The 22,314-nt window shown below is 35.8% G+C and overlaps 1 protein-coding gene across 2 annotated transcripts in view; it reads left to right on the top strand.

Annotated features, from left to right (window-relative positions):
- Positions 1-22,314, top strand: part of LOC111142547 (protein tyrosine phosphatase, receptor type M) — a 769,091-nt gene that overhangs the window by 461,000 nt on the left and 285,777 nt on the right. For both annotated transcript variants that reach the window (XM_022495809.1, XM_022495810.1), the window contains exons 8-9: positions 8,475-8,783; positions 15,496-15,605. In XM_022495809.1, coding sequence (XP_022351517.1) covers positions 8,475-8,783; positions 15,496-15,605 — 419 coding nt within the window. The remainder of the gene's footprint in view (positions 1-8,474; positions 8,784-15,495; positions 15,606-22,314) is intronic.

Below are 22,314 nucleotides of genomic sequence, written 5' to 3'. Positions count from 1 at the left end.
TAGATATTTTTTTGCTCATCTCATGTCTCTTAGCATGTCAGACCTTCCTTTGAACATCAGTTTTATTTCTTTCTGAAGTTTATCCCTTAATGTAGATTATTGGTAGTAAACTCACTTGGTTTTGATTCTTTGAAATCATCTTTATTTTACCTTTATCTATTGAAAGACTGTTTTGCTAGTGTGCAATTATAAGTTGACATGTTTTCTCTCAGCACTTTTGATGTTTTGTTCCCATTTTCTGCTTTCCATGGATAATGTTGAGAAAACTTCTGTCAATCTAATTGCTATGACTTTATAAGTGATATGTCTTTTGTCTCCAGATATTTGTAAGATTTCTCTTTGATTTGGATATTTATATTTAACTACACTATCTAATTGTGGACTTAATTTCATTTACCTTCTTTTTGTATATGTTATATGTTCTTTATATTTTAACTGATGTCTTTTGTTGGCTCTGGAAATTTCTCAGACATTCTATCTTCGGATGGCTTGCCTCTTCTCTATTCTCTCTGTTCTTCTCCTGGACTACCCACTAGAAACAAGTTAGACCTTCAAATTTCGTTCTGCCTCTCTCTTTCCTATTTTTCTACCACTTTCCAGTTTCTAGTTCTCTGCACTGCATTCTAGTTAATTTACTCTGATCTATCTTCTAGTTCATCAATTTTCTCTTAAGCTGTGTCTAATCTTGTTGTTTTATCCATCCTTTGAGTTTTTGTGATATTTTAATTTGTTATTTATAAAAGTAATACTTAGTTGCTTTTAAAATCCAACTGGCTATTCTTTGTGATGGCATGCTCATTTTGGTGATTACAGTTTTAAATTTGAAAGTGTGACTCAAAATTTATATTCTTCATCTGACAATCTTGGGGGTCTAAATCTGTTGTTTCCTATTTCTGCTGATTCTTACTGGTGAATATGTATGTTTCTTGGGTTTTTTTTGTGTGTGTGTGTGATCTCTGCTAATGAGCTCGTATTTAGCTGGTCTTAATCTCTGAAAACAGGAGATCTAATTTAAGGATGATTTTGTTTAGAAATTTGTGTTTGTGTCTCTTGGGATCCAAGAGATCCCACTATCGACTATCACTATTGACTATGGATGTTTTAGCTACTTCCAAGGATCTGAGATTAACCTAGAGCTAGATGTTTAGCTTCCCTGTGCTGCTCTGGGCCCAAGGATTAGTCTTTAGATTGCAAAACTGAGGTCTGCAATCCTATCATTTTATTTTATTTTAAGCAAGGAACGTGATGTAAGGTGCCACTGGAGATACATCATGGTCTATGCAATGAAAAATATATATGTACATATACATATTTGTGTGTGTGTATGTAAGTATATAATATAAAATGTAATATATATTAAAATATACATAAATATAGAAGGTATATTTATGTCTTAAGCTGGATCTAGTTCTGTTGAAATAGGAGAGTACTTCATAATAAATGATATGCCATTTGATGGAATCAGAAAACAATGCTAATTTTAGGAATGTATTCCTAAAATGTATTATCCATCAATTTATCTAATTCTCTATTTGGTGAATTTGAATTTTTTATTTTTACACATACACATAATATGATATAGTGAATAATTGGAGAGATTCCTTACATAAACACTTGTCAAACACTATAGCCGAAGAAAAATAGTTCTGTACATAATAAATTTCCATTTCAAAGTTTATGTCAAATAAACGATACAGTTCATGAAATGGTCTTAGATTAGACTTTGCTCCATTTTATTGGAGCCAGTACCAATAATTCAAGATCACTCCTCAGGAGCAGGTTTTAGATTTACAGTCTTAAAATAGAATTTCACTGGGGGAAAGGACCATCTGAATGTTGCTTTCTTTTTGGAGAGCAATTTGACATTATCTAGTACACTTGAAGACATGCAGACTCTACAGACCAACAGTCCCACATTTTATGTTCACCCAAGGAAAGCTTGCTAAGGGATATATAAACAGTGATGCTCCTTGTACACTGGTTGAAATAGAGAAAAAGTAGACTCAACCTATCTGTCCCTCAATGAAGGACAGTATAAGTAAACTATGGTTCCTTTGCTTAATGGAATTCTGTGCACCCATTAAAATGATAACTAGATTTATATTTTTCAATTTGACTGACATTGAATGAATTCTCAAGTTGCAAAGAATGGTATGTAAAATTATAAGCATCACAGATATATGTAATAAAAATATAAAAACATGTCTGGGAATGAAATATAATAACCTTGGAATTGCTTGCAGGAAAATGGAAAGAATTAATAATCAGTAATATTTTATTTCTTTAATAAAAACTGGTCTGAAGCAAAACACAAAATGTTAACATTTGATATTGGTAGGGACACAGGTGATTGCTTTATTTGGTACTTTTCAATGTGTTTCAAAGGTTTTATTACTTAAAATTTCAAAGGCCTTAAAAGAATTTCAAAGACCTTAAATTAACACCAACAAAAAGAACATTTTATGTTTACCAGAATAATATCTTTCAACCATTGTGTGACTCCTAGGCTTATTTTGTGCAGTTAAACAATTCAGGCAGAATAAAATATGACAGATGTCATTGCCATTGAATACTTTGTCAATGTCTACATTTCTTTACTTCAGAAGTTGTCAACAGCAAAATATTCACTGCTTCTTTTTTTCTGCTCACCTTTCAACAAATTTTACTTAAGAACATTAAGCTAAAAAAAAAAATTGCTTAAAAAATATTATCCAGGGGGTGCTTGGGTGGCAGAGTTGGTTAAGCTTCCAACACTTTGGCTCAGATCATGATCTTAAGGTCATCAGATCGAACCCAACATTGGTCTCCATGCTCTTTCTGCTTGAGATTCTCTCCCTCTATCCTTCCCACTCATGTTCTCTCTCTCTCTCTCTCTCTCTCAAATAAATAAATAAAACTTTACAAAATTATATTATTCTGAAACACTTGGAGAAATTATCCTAAAAACACGCACATTAGATGATTAACCAAAGACCTGAGATATATATCTCTCTATATAAATACATATATAGTATATATATAAATATATATATATATATATATAGTTTATATATATATACTTTATTTTTTTATTGTAAAAACCAAACCAAAACCTAAACAAAGCATTTGTCCCCTCTACTCTTTCAATTCACATGACACCGCAAGAGAATTCTCCCTCCCAGGCTATGAGTGGTTTACTCCTATTTGCACTTTATACAACTTTAGCCTCCTTCCTGGAGGGTCTGTGTTCTCACCTTCATATGTATCCTAGTCATTTTATTATGTAAGAATCCTTTACATTTTCCCTAAAATGTGAATAGCAGCTACAGCTTTGTTCTGTGATGAAAATTAAAACAATCAATATAAGTGTATAGTCCATTTTCCAGCAACATGGGATAATAGGTAACATACCTTTATCAGTTAGGCCAAGTTCAAACCCACACTTGGAAGACACAATGGACATTATGAAGAGCAGGTCCATCCTAAACCAAGAAAGAAAGCAGAATGTTTGATTTTGTGTGAGGCTTGACGTTGCTATACTCCCATTCAAATTTATTCAATAGGCCTGTCTTCTCGTCTCTTTAATTAGTACTATTTCTGAAATTTATTTTTTTTATTTAGGAAGAAACTATCCTTTTATATAGGATTGTGTGAAATAGTTAAGAAAACTAGACTGCTTTCAAGTACATTTCTTGATTTTAATTATGATACAATCCAAAACAATTCATACAATACCTGTGAAAAAAATATTTTGGTGGAAGAGACTATTCAAATTCATGTGATTCTTATGGCAGCTTTTAATTTATTCAATTTACATCCCAGATATATACATGCCTGTAGGGTAGCATAAATTAAATTTTACAAATTTTATAAATTAAATTTTCAGCCTCACTGACAAAGGGCACTTTTTAAACTCTGGAAAACATTGTCTAGTCCAAAAATTATAGCTGTGTCACTTGAAAACAGTGCCACATGCCTGGAATCCTTGCTGCTTAGTATTGAATGATTGGGTAAGCCAACATAATATTAATTAATCAGGTATTGCTCTGATTTAACTGATGAGTAGAGAAAGTCATTGTGATTTTATTTGTCTCCTTTTTGTGTGACTGATGAGGCAGAAATAGGGTAGCTAAAGGTGCCAAAGGGGGCCCACCAGGCCATTCTGGTTGTGATTCCTTTTATTGTAATAGACCTCTGGATAGTTTGTGAAGAGGGGGGAAAGAGAAACCTGTTAGCAGGAGCATTGGTTGTGATCTGTGTTTTTGATGATCAATGGCAGGGTCCTGAAATTATACCCAGATATCTCTCACAGGTTCTGAAATTGAGTTTCTGAAAAAGCACCGTAGTAGTAATAGAAGTAAAGAGCCGAGTTCCAAAGAAATGAGCTGTGAATTGAACCTGTGGTGGAAATTGATCCTACCAGTCCGTTTCTGCCCTTATTCATGGGAAAACAGGACTGAGTGTAGAAGCCAGGATCACTGATTAAATAGGATGCAGAAGTGCCAGAGGCTAGAACGGGGCTTGCTGGTCCCTCAGGTCAGGACTGCGACTGTCACACTTCTCTGCAGGAAACCTGGCTGCAACTGGCAGAAAGAGAACAGAATGAAAAATGCTGCCACCAGCCCGGGAAGCGGTAAGAACTCCCTGACTAAGCTGCAGGCGAGACAAGCCATTGCGCTCCTCAGGGAGGCTGTTCTAGTCTCTTATCATGAGCCCATAGGCCCAGACCTGGCCGGCTGGCCTCATGATTCATGCCAGTGGGGCCTGTCATGAGACCCATTCCAGTGAGGGCCGAGGGTATGAGTGTGAAGACAAACGGCCTTGGAAGCGACTCATGTCCTCAGTAGCATCTCTAGGATTCTGAGGAGAAAGAAGCAGATATCCGACAACAAGTGGTCCTAGGAATATAATTAATTGCCCTGTTAGCTAACCCTAAGAGATTTATTTTGTGTGCATCTAATGGTAGCAATACATTCCAAATTTTGTTGACAGTGCTCGCATTCTGCTCCTAGAAATGCAGTATGAGTTGTAATTAGCCAACTGAAATTACACATTTCTGGTTATAAAGTTGCCATTTATTGCTTCTAGTGTGATATATTTCTACAACAGTGCCCTTCAAAGTCTGCGGTGATCATCAGTAGAACTCCCTAGAGTAAATGTCCCTATGGAATGCCTCATTCACACTTAGCGGCACACTAATAGAAATGGTTCCAGCATATGTATTGAAGATAAAGATACTACAAACACTAACTTAAGATGTAACCATTATAAACCATTTCTGGATCAGAGCTCAATTTGAAGAATAGCAGAAGAGAAGAAAAAAAGAGACAATGAAATCAGGCCATTTGCTTGGGATGAGTTGGAAGGATTTTCAGTTTCCCTGAGTCATTGGACTTTGCCTACCAACACTACCCTCAAAACAGCGTGTTATCACAGCTACTGGTTAATGCATAGCATCCAGTTATGCTATCAGACCTCATTTTCCCATCACGCTTACCTAACACTTCCCTCTGGCCCAAGAGAAATGGCAGGTCTCCATCTAAGGTAGACTGTGTTGCCTGTGTCGTGGTATTGATTCAGCTTCTGTCTTAAGCTTTCGACCAGTGGAAGAAGTCATAGAATGATTGGGATAGAATGATGGTCAAAGTGGCATTCATCCCTGGCCCTTGTTGATACGATTTGATCCTGCCATTTTGGTATGGCCATTGTAGGAGACACAACAGCACTATACCCTAGATAAAGACCCACGAAGAACATTAAGTACAGATACTCTATTTGTAACAGCTCTGTGAGATAGTTTTGTTTTGGTTAGCCAGAATCTTGAAGATGCAAGTCAGTGAGCACAAACCTCTTTTTGTGTAAGCTTTAGACTTCATACAGCCCCTATCTCTAGTCTGCTAGTTACCACTCTTGACAGTAGGGACTCTGGAAACTTGGTCACAGATATGGTTGTTTTGTGCTATCCTTAACTATTTTACTTGGCAAATTTATGTAAAGTTTGAAACAATTTTACCATAATGGAATTTTTATAGATAGTAACAGAGAGGAAACTAGCATGCATGTCAAGAAAACTTGAGCAGTAAACAGATAGAACTCTTGGGTTTTTAATTGTGGAATTTCTTTCATGTCTGTATTTCCTTGACTAAGAAGTACTGAATTGATGCAGGCTTATTTGTGCAGTAGAAAGTAGGTTTCTATGGAAATTAAGGTAGAACAGCATTGTTTAAACTGATATCTGAAATATTTAGTCATTTTATTAGTAAGTAAGATTAATGAAAACCTTGGGAAAATGCATTAGAACACTTCTAATGGATACCTGTGATTAATAAGGAAGCCGGCAAAGAGATGCATGTTCATCTGCTTATGTATAAGGGATCTGGAGCTTATTAAAAGTTTTTGTAAACATTAAACTAATGAAGCATTATATAAAATTAGACATTTCCTTTGCATTGTACAAAGTCACTAGACTTGAAAAAAAATTTTCAAGTTATATTTCTAAATAACTTATTTATGATATTTCCCTTAACACTAGTAATTTAAATATAAAAAATTGATTTAGTAGTAAGGAACATTCCAGGGTAATTCCACTCAAGGTTCCCTGGGGGAGCCTTTGTCTTACTCGTCCTTGGTTCCTAGAGTTATTACAGGATGGAGTAGCATGAATGATCATTATTAACCTTATTTTATGGTTTGAGCAGATATCTGGCAGATAAATCCCATCTTGCATATAAAAATACAAAGCATTATTTCAGTTGAAATGTTTTCATTTGTTGGAGGTCACAGGAAAGGGAGTAGTTCTAGGTTCTCCCTAGGTCTTAAGAGCAAACCAGGAATTTATGCACAGATGGAAATCAAGAAATGAACTTCAGTAACAGTCCAGATAAATTTCCAGTAGCCACAAAGTATAGGGAGGGATGTCTGCCAAAGCTGAATTGGGAACATGGCTTAGATCCCTCTTCTATGGCATGAGAAAGAGAAGAGTCTTCACAACACCTGTGTTCCAAGATTAAATACATGCAATTTACTATATTTTACATTCTTTGGTCATGTTTTAGAAGTTTGGGGTATATTGAATATTCCAATTTCTTTTTATCTGATTTTCTTTTACTTTGGTAGAGACACTGCAGTAGTGAGTTAAAGCAGCATGTCTCATTGTCAGACAGGTATGAATCAATAGCCACAATCAAGCCTGGAGCCAAGTTCTTGAACCAACCTTGGCTGCAATTTTTTAATCTATGTATTGGGAAGAATAGTAGTTGGTTCTCAGGATTGTTTTGAGGAATAAAGACTACATATAAAGCAAGTTACACATAATAAATGCACGTACAGTAAATGGTAGCTATTATTTCTCAAGTTTTCATGCTGACTTTTCCTTACCAATTATAGATCTCTTTGCATTCATGTCTGATGACCACAATTAAGGAAAGCAAAAAATCAGACTATATGGAGTAAGTGTATTTATGGATATCCCAAAACAGAACATTTAAGATCAGATTCTCCCCAAACCCATAAAAGGTAAACTTCTTAGAAAAGTGTGTAGCACATAATAAGTACTCAGTAAATGTTATGTATTTAATATTACTGTATTTTCATCATCATTTCATAAAGACATTTAAGCAGCCTGTGTATATATTCTTTCTTTTAAACCATTTAAAATGCTTATATTCCCTGCATGCCATTTAGGTTTCTAAGCTTGAAACTCTGTATCTGGAGCTTGGGCTCAAGAATAATACTAAGACATTGTCAGGGATAGGAAAGATCAGTAATTGCATGAAATTCTATACAAATCAAAAGTCACAAAAGGCCTGGAGTCCTGCTCAGAAGTTTATGTTCTCTAATCATTATATTATTTCATGCTGAATTCTCAAGCTTTTCTCTTATGTTTTCCAATTACATAATTACAAATTAATTTTAAAAGATAAAATAAATTTATCAATGAGCATTAAGATTGGTTTCATGTTTCAGAGCCTCAGAGGAAAAGAGCCTTAAATAAAAGCACTGTATTTCTCTCTAATGAAAGTTTCAGAAGTAGTTCCAGGATATTACAGTAATTCAACAGTTATCAGGAACTCTGGATCCTTCCTCATCATTACTTTGAATGGTTAATCTTTAAGTGCTTCCTGGTCCGTCATGGCGGCATGAGCAAAAAACATCATATCTTCAATCTACCTAATGGGTAGGAAGATGGGAAAAAAAGATGGTGAGCCTTTCTTCTTACCAGATACCTCCCAGAAACTGTTCTTTATCTCATCTCATATGCCATTCACCAGAATGTAGGCATATGGCCATATCTCACTGCAGAAGACACTAAAAATTCTAGTCTTAATTCTGGGTGGTGCTACGCCCAGCTAAGCTTTAGGGGTTTCATTAATCATGGAAGAAGAGAAGACCAGATCCTGGGAATAAGGAGGACTATCTGACATTTGGGCTTCACCAGAACTCTTATCATTCATTTCTCTTATGTTTTCTTGTTCTCCTTTTCTTTTCTATATTAGATCCCATGCGTGGCCCAAGAAAACTAGAAGTGGTAGAAGTCAAATCTCGACAAATCACTATCCGCTGGGAGCCATTTGGATATAATGTCACTCGTTGCCATAGTTATAATCTCACAGTCCACTACTGTTACCAAGTCGGAGGACAGGAGCAAGTGCGAGAAGAAGTAAGCTGGGACACAGATAACTCACACCCTCAACATACAATCACTAACCTTTCACCGTATACCAATGTCAGTGTGAAACTCATCCTCATGAATCCTGAGGGACGGAAGGAAAGTCAAGAACTCATAGTACAGACGGATGAAGATTGTGAGTACTTTTCAATGCTGTGTTTGTATGAAATACACATGCCCTCAGAAAAGCAGCTTTTATTTCTTTTAAATTGAGATCTCTAAAAGGAAAATGAAGGAACTAGTTACTCGGTTGAATAATATAAATGTGCTTCTGGGAACATAAGCATGGCTTTGAAAAGGTAAAGGAAGAAAGATGTAGAGGTTTAATTCCTTATGAGTCATATACTTACCTTTCTATATATAATTATGCTATATTGCTTTAAATAGTTCTTCATTCAAGTTTTATAATCATGTTGGACTTAAGAGTTGCTGCTGGGGTATTCTTTATATGAACTGCTTATTTAAATATATTGAAACGGTATTCTGAAACATACTTCATTGTTCATATAAAAATTCAGCTGAAAATAGAGGCTGCCCTTGCTTTTCAGCACAGTGCTGAGAAATTACCTCATTAGGTTGGTGGCCGTGTAATAGATCATACTTTCCCATAGGAACAATATTGTAATTGGATATTACCTCAATAAACAAGGATTTAACAAATAGACAATGCATGTCACCAGCAACTCATCAAAAAAAGCAAATACACAATTGCCATAAACCTCTGAAATAATTTAAAATAGTAAAATTATACATTGAATCCCATAACAAGAATATATGAGTTTTACATTGATTGTACAGAGGACTCCCATGTACAATAACATTTACATTTGGCACATAAAGTGCAGAGGTAGTGTACCATATATTTGACCTACAATTTATTTGCCAGGCATCAGAGGAAGTGACAAAGAACTTGAGAAACACATCAAATGAATGTACTTACTTATTCCTGGGAAAAAGGGATGTTACACTTTTTTTTTTCTTATGCAGCTGATTATGCCATGATCCTTGATTATTGAATATAACATACATTAAATGTTTACAACAATACTCTATTGTACCATTTAAAGAGCTAACGAAGTATTTTTGAGTGTTTATTACCTATATAACACCCAGTATATTGCTGTGGAAGGAAAATGTGGGAACAGCCAGGATAAATGAGGAGCTGACCCTACAAATTCCTGTTCTCTTTTCTATAGCCCCACAATCTACCTGTGCTGGTTGCTCTCAAATAGTTGTCTTACTGCCATTATTTTTGTAAGGAATGTGAGTTTGCTACAGGTCACCCCATCAGGCTGAGGCTAGAAACCCTGTCTCTTTCTTCCAGTTCTCCATTATCTCTCTGAAAAGTGAAAAGAAAGTACCAACGTTGTCAGTGGGTCACCTCTGACTCTTCCCTATCCCCCAACCCCCACATTTCTGTGCTTACTTTGGTTTAACTCCTGCTATTTCTACTCCTAAAATATTAGAGTGTGCTTTTCTCTCCTTTTCCACTACTATATCCAGATCCTCATTATTTCATGCTGAAATTTCTAGCTTTCCTTGGTGGTTTCAGTTTTACCCCATTCTAATGTTGCTTACACACCCACAAAACTAATCTTTAAAATACAATTGCATCTCTGTGGTGTCGGTTGTTGTTTCTCCTCCTTCATTTATGATTTTATTTACTCGAGTCCTCTCTCTTCGACGTTGGTCATAGCAGCATTTGTCTAGGTAAGTCTCCTCTAGCAAGGGAAATAAAAGCAAAATTAAGCTTTGGGGACTACATCAAAATAAAAAGCTTCTGCACAACAAAAGAGATAGTCAAAAAACCAAAAATTCAACCTACTGAGTGGAAGGAGGTATTTGTAAATGATATATCTGATAAGGGTTAATATTCAAAATATATAAATAATTTATGCAACTTAAAGAATTTATACAACTCAGTACCAAGAAAACAAATAATCCAATTAAATGGGCAGAAAACCTGAATAGACATTTTTCCAAAGAAGATATACAGGTGGCCAACAGACACATGAAAAAATGCTCAACATCACTAATCATCAGGGAAATGCGAATTAAAACTAAGAATGGCCAAAATCAAAAACACAAGAAATAACAAGTGTTGGCAAGGATGTAGAGAAAAAGGAACCCTCATGCATGGTTGGTGGGAATGTAAATTGGTGCAGCCCCTGTGAAAAACAGTATGGAGGTTCCTGGAAAAACTTAAAAATAGAAATACCATATGATCCAGTAATTTCACGACTGGGTATTTGCCAAAAAAAAAAAAGAAAACAATATTCAAAAAGACATATGCACCCCTATTTTTATTGCAGCATTATTTATAATAATCAAGATGTGGAAGCAACTCAAGTGTCCATATATAGATGGATGATATATGGGATATTATTCAGTTGTAAAATAGAATGAAAACTTGCCACATGGCATGGATGGACATAAGGGACATAGAGGGTGAAACAAGTTAGAGAAAAACAAACATCAATGATATCATTTATATGTAGAATTAAAAAAAAAAATCAAATGAACAAAGGAAAAAAGAGGCAAGCCATAAAACAGTCTCTTAAATAAAGAGAACAAACTGGTGGTCCCCAGAGGGGAGGTAGGTGGGGGGGATGGGTGAAAGAGATAAATGGGATTAAAAGTACACTTACCCTGATGAGCACTGAGAAATGTATATAGAATTGTTGAATCATTGCATTGTTCCCCTAAAACTAATATAACACTCTCAGTTAGTTATACTTGAATTTAAACAAAATTTAACAATAAAATAAAATACATCTACATCGTGTCACTCTCTCCATGGAGCTCTCAACGACTTAATTTAAATCTTGACTTTCAAGGTTTTCTGTATTCCTGACTCCTTCTCTAGAACTAGTGGCTTTTCCTCCAGTGCAACTCATTCTGCAAAGATGTCACCCCGACGTCATTGCAATAGGTCACGCTTCTTCCATTCCAGGCTCTTCCTCAAGGTCTGTTCTCCTGGGCCTCCTGCCCTCCACCTGGCTGCCTCTCCCTTCCATCTCCTCTGCTGCCCTTCAAAGGGCTCGTCAGCCTTTAGGTCCTTCAAAGAGCTGCCTCCAATTCTTATAGCCTGTAGCACTCTCATCCTTCTGACCTCCTTTGCACCTGATAAGAATCTTTAAATCTCTGGGCTTTAATTTCCTCACTTGAGAAGTGAAAGTAGTAACAGTTCTCAACCATATTAGAGTTAGAGGCAATTTACATAGAGAATTCTTTGTAGGTGACAAGGGTGGGAGGGACACTTTAATAAGTGGTCATTATTATTGCTATAATGATTCAAAGCAATTCCTTATGACCTTTCCTTGATCTCTCTCTCTGTTATATACAATCTTTCGTCTCTTACCTAAAAACTAGAGAGAAAATCCTTCTGTTCCTCTGTAACATTAGGCATCATACTGAGTAGGTATCAAAACACTCAAATGTATTTTGTTAGTCCTTAGATAAAACAGTAAAGTTTGTTGATAATCATCTCATTCGTGTTTTAATCAACAGTAATGTTTTAATCAACAACAGGGGAAGATGTAGTCATTTCTAGAGATGAGCAGGTATGTCTTATTCATGAATCCACATGCATGGACCCCCTTACCCCTTTTGGGTTTCAGATTGAGAAAGGACATGAGCTAGGAGTTCTGTTAAGTTCTGTCGAAACTTGAGATCAGAATAACTTATCTTTTTGTTTGTTTAAATTGTCTTGTTATTCCCAGAAGTTGGGGCATGCATAATTTCCAAATAAAAACCTATTATTTTCATTGCACACTGGCATCCAGTTAATTAGAAAACCTTTTATTTCAAATTATATTTCCTAACAACAACAACAACAAAGACTTCAAAAAGAGAAAGAGAAAGAACGACAAAAATAGAATAATTGTCAATACTGAGTTTGAAGAGAAAAGAATGATGAGGTCACTTTATGTATCTACTATTATAAAAGGCTACAATTCATTGAACCTTGTGAGTTTTACTGTGGTATACTATTTCTATTGAATATTGTTTACTTCATGAAAAAGTGCATGGGAAAAATTGTCTTTTTACTAATGTTAAAGGTATCACAAGAGAGAATATTTGTATGTTATTTAGAGTTTGGATAGTAAAGATGAACTTAGTCCAATTTCTTCACTTTAAACATGAGGCACCTGAGACCCAAGAGGTTCAGTGAATTGCCCAAACTACATTGTTTAATTACTGAGAAGTCTTAAATGAGAACCCATGCCTGCAATCCAGAATCAGTATTTTTTTTTTCTGCCAAGCTATACTGAGCTCTATTTAAAATAACTATAAAATCCTACATCCACCTCTGTACCCCCTCATCTAAAAAAATGTGGACTGCCTGTGAATGTCCTTTTGCAATTCTAGGCACTCTTTCCAATCTTTGGAGATCTTATCTGCCCTTAAAGGACTATTCATATACTCCCATAATCTAAAACTTCTCCCACCCCCTTTTCTAACTTTATTGAGATGTATTTACCCATTCATGAGTTGATGAACGTTTGGATTGTTTATACTTTGGGGCTATTATGAAAATGCTATTAATGTTAATATATTAATATTCATGTATAATTTTATATTTGTGTAGACTTTTTTGAGTAGTATATGTTTTCAGTTCTCTTAGGTATGTACCTAGGAGTGAAATTCACAATGTGCATCTATTTGAAGAGCTGCTAGACCATTTTCAAAGGAGATCCTTTGAAATCCTCCTTTGAAAATGTAGGATTTTTATATTCCCTCCATCAGTGTATGCAGATTTCAGTTTCTCCATATCTCACCAATACTTATTATCTGCCTTCGGACTATGGCCATTTCAGTGGTGCAAAGGGCTATCTTGTTGTGGTTTTGATTGGCATTTTCCTGTTAGGTGATGATGTTGAGCATCTTTCCATGTGCTTATAGGCCATTGGTATATCTTTTTTGGAGAACTGTTTATACAGACCCTTTGCCTGTTTTTAATTGGATTATTTGTTTTCTTATTGGTTTTTAGTAATTTATGTATTTAAGATATAAGCCTCTTGCGAGATACATGATTTGTTAAGCTTTTCTCCCATTCTGTGTTGTCTTTTCACTTTCTTGATAGTGCCCTTTGAAGCACAAAGCTTTTCATTTTGATGATGTACAGTTTATCTGTATATTTTTTTGTTGCTTTTGCTCTTGGTGTCATGTCCAAGAAACTTATTGCCTAATCCCAGATCATGAATATTCACATCTATGTTTTATACTAAGAATTTTGTAGTTTTAGCTCTTATATTGAGCTCTTAATCAATTTTGATATAACCTTTTATATGGTTTGAGGTAAGAATCCAGCTTCATTTTTTCACATATGAATATCCAGTTGTCCCAGCACCATTTGTATTATCTTCCCTTTAAATTTTCCTGGGCCCTTAATGAAAATCAATTGACTGCAAATGTAGGTTGTACTCTCAATTCTGCTCCACTAATTTGAATGTTTATCTTTATGTCAATACCACACAGCCTTGATACTGTAGCTTCGCAGTAAGTTTTGAGTCCTCTCTCACCACTTTATGATTACCCATAGAGTCACCAAAAAATCTGATCATGTACCTTCAAATATATGTATAAGTACAACAGATATACTAGTTTTTAAATAGAATAGACACACTAATATACTAAATTTTGTACGATATGATGCAATGCAAAAACTGAATTTAAATGAAAATGAGATAAACAATATTTTAAAAATAACATTAAATGTTATTTTATAGAAAATTGGCAGGTAAATTTCCACCTTTTCTTATGTCAATTAGATTTATCTGAAAACTAGTCAAAAGGTGTTGCATATTTCAGGTTTTAAAAGCTGGCATAAAAATTCCCAAAGTCTTTTGTATCGTTAATTAATAAAAATTGTTTAAATATTTATTACTACATATTATTTCATCTATATCACATCTTTTTAGAATATCTATTTTGTGTGCATTTTTAACAGATATGTTAAATGTCAGTACAATAGTTCATATCCATTTTCCTTTCACATAATTTTGTCACTTGATATTGTAACTGTAAAATATATAAAAATATAAAATTATAAATATAAAATTCATCTATATAATGTATATAGCTGTCATTTATACTCATTCTTTTTTGTGTTATATTATGTGACTATAACAATTTATTAAACCATTCAGTTTGTCCCCAAATTATTATTTTTGTTAAAAAATTCTATGTCAGTGCACCTGGGTGGCTCAGTGGGTTAAGCCTCTGCCTTCAGCTCAGGTCATGATCTCAGAGTCCTGGGATCGAGCCCCACATCAGGCTCTCTGCTCAGCAGAGAACCTGCTTCCCCATCTCTCTCTCTGCCAGCCTCTCTGCCTACTTGTGATTGCTGTCTGTCAAATAAATAAAATCTTAAAAAAAAAAAAAGCTATGTTGACATCTTACTATATGTCTCTTGGTACATACATGCAAGAATATTACTAGGAAATACACCTGGAGGTAGGATTATTGGGTCATATGATACATGCCTCTTTAACTTTACTAAATACTACCAAATTATTTTCCAAAGTGGCTGTACCCATTTCTGCTCTCATGAGCAATGTGTGGGAATTCTTATTGCTCTGTATCTTATTTCTGAAGAATGTAAAAGTTCATTTAAAAGGTGATTACTGAGCTTCGTCTAGTTGATTCAAACTTTAAAGAAAAAGGTGATGAGACTATTTTCTTTATAAGGACAGTGTGGCCAAAATGGTTTTAAAAGAAAACTAAGTGTATTTATGGACTATTAAATCTTATATCTCAATTGAGAGTAAAAAACCTAATATGTCTAGGAAAATCTAATTTGGGGGAGTATTTCAAACATTTATTGATTTTTCACCCCCTTCTAGTGCCAGGAGCTGTTCCTACTGAATCCATCCAAGGAAGTACTTTTGAAGAGAAGATATTTCTTCAATGGCGAGAACCCATTCAAACATATGGTGTCATCACTTTATACGAGGTAGTATATACGTTCATTAGCAATTTAATTTTTCATTATAATTTCTATGATAGCTAAAATGTCTAGTATTTAAAAATGCATAATGGCATTATGTCTTTTAAGAAGTTTAACGCCTTTGATAGTTACACTGTTTCCTGCATAGAAGCAAAAAAACGAAAAACCAAAAAAAAAAAAAAAAAACCCAGGTTTTTCAATTATGTGTCGTTTCAGGAAGTATGCTTATAATGATTTGGATGTTTTTAGACTATATGTTATTATATGTAAAGACACAACACGGTATTAAAAAATGTCACCCGTATTAAAAGCAGTAAGTATTTTGAAGTGTACATTGATTAGGAGGCAACCACATAGTCTTATTCTTGCTAGCTATAAAATATTTTACTCCTGAATTATAGAAGAACACTGATTATCCAATTAGCAAAGTCAATAGACATTGTCTCAGGGGTAACAATAGAATAATGTCTTTTGGTTTCTTAGTATTAGCAAAACATCCTTTAGACTTCCTTGACATGGTTTTGTCTACTGAGGCATATCAAATGATTGAATGATAGAGAGCAGAGAAGAATTTAATGAATTGTTCAAGGAAAAAATAACAGCAGTAACAGGGAGTGACAATCATCATCACATCTGTATGAGCATCATTTCACTGTGCCTATTGTCATAGAAACAAGCGGGTGCATTTTTTTTAAGCAAGCATTTATTTGAATGCAAATTTAACAAAATTATATGTTGTTAGGTCTCTAAAAATCGCGGCAATTCCTCTTATGGAACCTCTGCTTGAATACCTTTCAGGACTACTGACAAAAGACTGAGCAGATTAGCTGTCAGACAGTCATCGCTGGTAAACCCCTCCCTGACCCAACTAGCCTTGCATTTATGTTTCCTTACGCCTTTATAAAATTGGTATTGAGATGCAAAAAATAATGTTTTTAATTGAAAGCTAAACAACATAAGAGAAAAGAAAAAGTTGATTTTCATGTTAAGTTATTGATGCTGTTCCTTGGGTGGCTTCATTGTAAACGAATTCAGGGTTATAAAAATCTGTGGCTCAGCTTTGAAAGAACTAAGTGTTATCATCAAACAAGTTCCTATTTTTTTCTCAGTGATCAGATTTTTAGTTAATATTGTTGGGCCCAAGACCATTTTCTGGGCTCAGTTTTGGAGATTCCTTCCTAAGAATAAGAGAATATTTTCCTGGAAAAGATAACAACCTTTGAACCAGTGTCAAGGGCCAAGAAATAGGTCCATCTGTCCTAAAAGCCACATGTAGATATCTAGACAGACAGAAAATGATAGCCAGATTCATTTTTCTCTATGCCACTGAGCATACATCTTTGTGTAATAAGTAACTTTAGCACAAAAACAATAGGAATAATAATTCAAAAGAGGAATCCGTTAATCTCTCTGAATTCAGCAACCAGGGTCTCCCAGTTGAACACTGACCTAAATGCTGTTATAGTTGGGGATACCTGAATGTGCCGTAAATCAAGGTTTTAAAAATCAGATCTAGGTAAGTGGAACAGGTTGGTTTATTTTTCTAGGTACCAAAGGGAAAATGTCAAATGTGTGCATCAGGCTTCAGTGATGAAATACAAGTTTTCTCGCCACCAAATCTTTCTCGCTCTTAAACCCCTTTCTGTTCACGAAATAGGTCTTAGATGGGGTCTCAGGAAGGAGCTCTTCTTCAGCTCAGATGCACTGTATGCCATGCCCAGCCTGAGCGAGAGTCAGTGAGGGGCCCAGCTTCCTCCTGGAGCCGAAGACTGATGTTGAACCAGACTTGGTCCCCTCCGGAGGACCATCGTCTCTGGCTACTGACATCATGCTAAGGAAATAGAGAACAGTTGTCCCCTCAAAAAAGGCCGGAACCTTCGGGACAGTGTATTCTGTCATAGAAGCACATTTGACTATAGGTAAAAACTGGAAAGTGAGGTAAATTATCATAGTTGGAGAAAAACTTAGTAACAAATGATACAGGTGTTTCATTAAAATAGGAAGCACGGCTGGCTCGTTTTTGCAGGAGAAAAGAGAAAACAGGTTGAATACTGTAGATGTTGTACATGAATATGCTATGGGTTCAGATTATTTTCAGGTTCTCTCTATCTATTAGGCAAATATACCACACCATCAATGACTGGGAAATGCTAACATCATCGTTTTCTGCCGGGAGTCATGGCAGTTGGCAACATTAAAGCATTCTTCTGGTCCCAGTCTTTGCCTCTCCTTTTCATTCCCCTGACAACCATTTTCAACCTTCTTGAACTAGCCTTTCCTTTCTGTTTTCCCCACCTTTGTTCAGAATCTAGCCCTTTTGGTCCCTTACCTCTTGATCAGTCCTTTAAAAAAAAAAAAAATTATTAACATATAATGTATTATCTGCTTCAGGGGTACAGGTCTGTGAATCATCAGTCTTACACAATTCATAGCACTCACCCTAGCACATACCCTCTCCCCGACCCCCCAGCAACCCTCAGTTTGTTTTGTAAGATTAAGAGTCTCATGGTTTGTCTCCCTCCCTGGTCCCATCTTATTTCATTTTTTTGATTAGCCCTTTATTTTTATCAGAGTCATCTGCCTAAAATCTAGACTGATAAATACAGCTTTCCTCAACAGTGATCAAATTTTTAATTTTTTAAAATTAGAAATGTAATATTGCTCTCTGAAAGAATATTTTAAGTACAAAAGTATTCAACATAATATCATTGCTTCCCAATTTCACTTTTCAGAGTTAACAACTGGGTATATGACCTTCCAAAATTTTACAAGGTAGAAGTTATAGGGCAAGCAATCTCTATTTATGAATAGAGATCGATAAAATTTAATAAATGCTAGCAAACCCAGCATTTTTTACAAGAATAATATGCCATATAAGAAACTATCTCACATCATTAAAAAAAAATACCAAAAGGATTGACATTCTAAACACAAAAGTTAAACTACCAGAACACAATAAGAAAAATAAGGAAGATATTTCTATAATGTATCTTACTAAGCTTGACATAAGACCTGGAAGTTATATTTTAAAAGATTGACAGATTTACCTTCATAAAAATTTAAACTTCTGAACAACAAAAGATAGCACTAGGAAAGTCTAAATACAGACAGAAGACTTGAAGAAATTATTTTCAAAATTTATAACAGTGGATGGGCTGTTGGGCACATTAAACTGACTTGATACAGATTGCTAAGAAATGGACAAAGCGTTCCATTAGAAAAACTGGACAAAGAATAAGAGGAGGCAACTCATAGGAAAAAAATCCAAGTAGCATTTAAGTGAAAAGATACCTATCCTACCTTACTAATGATTCAGAAAGGAAATAAAGCAAGTGCTACAAAAAGTTTAGGTTTGTATAATATGTGTTAATCAGTGATGTAGGCAAATGCACGTGTGCATAGACTGTTGATGGAAACATACATGTTGTATCTCTTACATAGGCAAATTGAGGGAACCTATCAAAATTTAAACATTGCATATCAAGCCTATTTCTAGAAGTTTATCAGCCAGTAATACTCCCAATACAAAGGGGTATATATATATATATATATATCTCCAAATATTTTCATTGTACCTCACTAACTCTATATGGCTCTTGATTGCCTAGTAAGTAAACTCCAGACTCCTGGCCATGTTCCCATCAACAAGCTTTGGGAACAAAAAGGGAAAAAATATATATACATATATATTTTTCCATAATATATATGATATACACAAATATTTTAAAATAAATATAATATATAATACATAATATATTTACTATATTATATATAATGTAAATATTATCTAGATATATATTTAATATATGATATATATATAATGTAAATGTTATATGTATATATATAAAAGAGAGAAAGAGGAAAACCAAGAAAGAGACTCTTAACTATAGAGAGCAAATTGATGGTTACCAGAAGGGAATTGGGTAGGGGATGGGTTAAATAACTGATGGGAATTAAGGAGGGCACTTGTCATCATGAGCACTGGGTGATGTATGGAAGTGTTGAATCACTCTATTGTACACCTGAAACTCATATTAAACTGTATGTTCACTAACTGGAATTTAAATTTATATGGAGGGAGGGAGTGTAAAAGGTACGGGGAGAAGACAGAAGTATAAAAGGTACTATCCCTTCTCTACTAGAAGTAACAGTACTGACAACAACTAATGATAGAATGAAATAAGTACCAAAAGCAAACCACTTTAATGTGTGAGGAGCATAAAATGCAGTGTTGTGGGCACATAGCCAAGTAGAATATTCTGGATTTGTCAACAGATGGGGACATTCAGTAGTTAAAGACACCCGAAGGTCCTGGGCCTGGATAACTGGGCTCAACTAAGCACTACTGACTGAGATAGGGAAGAGTGTAGAAAGGAGTAGAATTTAAGGGCCATGTCCAGAAGTTTCATTTCAGTATTCAAGGCCTGCCATGATCTAATTCCAACTCATTTATTACTGCATCTCCCAATATTTTTCTCCTGGAACTTAATGAGCTACATATATGGAATATTCTTTTCTCTGAAAACCTTCTGAACTATCACACCACCTGTTTTGGCTTATTTCCTTCTTTCCTCCTAATGCTCTCCCTCCTGTCTCTTCCTGTGGGACTTCTGCCTCTCTTTCAGTTTTTTATCTAAATATTGTACTTTTCTCTGAAGTATCCTAGGTTCTTCCTCCCCAGAAATCAGATTTCATTATTCCTTCCTCTGATTCCTTGGCTCTCCGTTAAAGGACTGTATTTAACACTAGCTGAAATTCCAATCAACTCATACTCCCTAGAAGATTTTTAATCCCTTTCTGGCCAAAAATTGCATGTTATTCTATTTTGGTTCTTTATGAATCTTTTGGTTCAGAACTTGAAACTATAAGTATAGGAAGTGAAGGTAATTTGAGAAAATTTCAGGCATCTGTGTATGAATCAGAAATCATCCAATATAAGCAACAGTTGACCCCATCTCACCTAAATGTAATCCCCACCTATGTTGTTTGCATGTCAGTTTGCTTTTGACTTGGGACATCCCATAAAATTGCATATGCCCAATGTGGAACATCAGCGTTTTGGGGTTTTTTTTAAGATTTTATTTATTTATTTGGGAGAGAGATAAAGAGATCACAAGTGAGGGGGAGAGAAGGGGGAGAGGGAGAAGCAGACTCCGCATTGAGCAGGAAACCCGATGCGGGACTAGACCCTAGGACTCTGGGATCATGACCTGAGCTGAAGGCAGATACTTAAGGACTGAGCCACCCAGGCGCCCCGTCAGTGTTCTTCACACAGACTGCATCAAAATTGCCTTGGCCCTCAGCCAGCGATCCAGTGCAAGTGTGGAAGCAGTCCCAAACTTCCTTCTGGGAGTTTCCTGCTGCTTTACTATAGTCTGGCACTTGGTAGGCTCTTAATGAACAAATGAAAAAATAAATGCCAAAAGGACATGGTACATTTGGGTCTGAGCATAGAGGCGTTTCTCTGTGTCCTTTAGAACAACTGCTCAGATAATATGTAAATGGAGCCTCCACTCTCCCACAGACAGTGGATTCTAGAGTGGATTGCTCCTGTTCCTGAGGAGCGGGGTTTTTTATTCCTGGTATTTTGGAATGGTTTTGAAAGGGGTCAGCGGGCTCTGGGTGGCTTTGAGAGGGATTGATGACCTTTCTGACATTTTGTGTCTATATATATATATATATATATATATATACAACATACTTGGTTGTTAGGGATTTGTTCAAAGAGAGGGAGAAGGGGGCACCTGGGTGGCTCAGTCAGCTGAGCATCCCACTCTTGTTTTAACTCAGGTCATGATCTCAGGGTTGTGAGATCGAGCCCCACATCAGGCTTCATGCTCAGCATGGAGTCTGCTTGAGATTCTCTCCCTCCCTCTCCTTCTACCCCTTCCCCTGCCACTCACTCTCACACACACACTCTCTCTCAAATAAATAAACAAAATCTTTTAAAAATAGTGAGAGGGTCCATAATTGTTATGAGTGCGTGCATTAGTGTGTATGTGCATTTTTAGGGGTCGGGGTGAGAGGATCTATTAATCTTAGCAAATTCTCAAAGGGCTGTGAGTAAAAGACCTGTGACGGAGCCCCCGTCCAGCTTATCCTGCATGACCATGGCGATAGGTGAATACCAAGCTATCCGCCCCCGTGGAGCAACAGGTCCCTTGCTCCAGCATTTGCTTTCTGCTCTACGGTCAGAGCCGATGCCCCGACAGCCGACTTGCCCTAGCGAGAGCACATGTGAGCGCATGCGCACACCTCTTCTCCCCAGGAGCTTTTTGAGGAAAATATATAGTCAATGCCAAATATGTACAGATCACTATGGGGTCAGAAAGAAGAGTAAGACATCAGTCCCTCCTCAGAAAGGAAGATGCATTTAGGTGAACAGTTCCACTTCCTTTGGCATATTTAAGCCATGATTTCAGACCATGCGAGAGCGTTCACAGCACACCATGATGTCTCGCCAAGTGAGCTGTACGAACACAGCCACAACACCAGGCATTCAGCTGAGCCAGTGATGGTTAGGCCTCGTCCTGGAAGCTTTGCAGAGAAGGATATGGGAACTCTGGCTTCAGACATGGCGGGCGGACACACTTTGTTCCAGTCTTGCCTCAACTCCCAGCATCTTTGAAAGCATTTCCTTCTTCAGACACTTTTTTTTTTCTTTTTCTTTTTCTTTCTTTCTTCCTTTCTTCTTTCTTTCTTTCTTTCTTTCTTT

The sequence above is a fragment of the Enhydra lutris genome, unplaced genomic scaffold (assembly GCF_002288905.1).
Source record: "Enhydra lutris kenyoni isolate GAN:26980312 unplaced genomic scaffold, ASM228890v2 scaffoldscaffold8, whole genome shotgun sequence".
In the NCBI taxonomy this organism is placed as follows: domain Eukaryota; kingdom Metazoa; phylum Chordata; class Mammalia; order Carnivora; family Mustelidae; genus Enhydra; species Enhydra lutris.
Note: the sequence above shows the minus strand (reverse complement) of the source record. Positions and strands in the feature narration are given on the sequence as shown.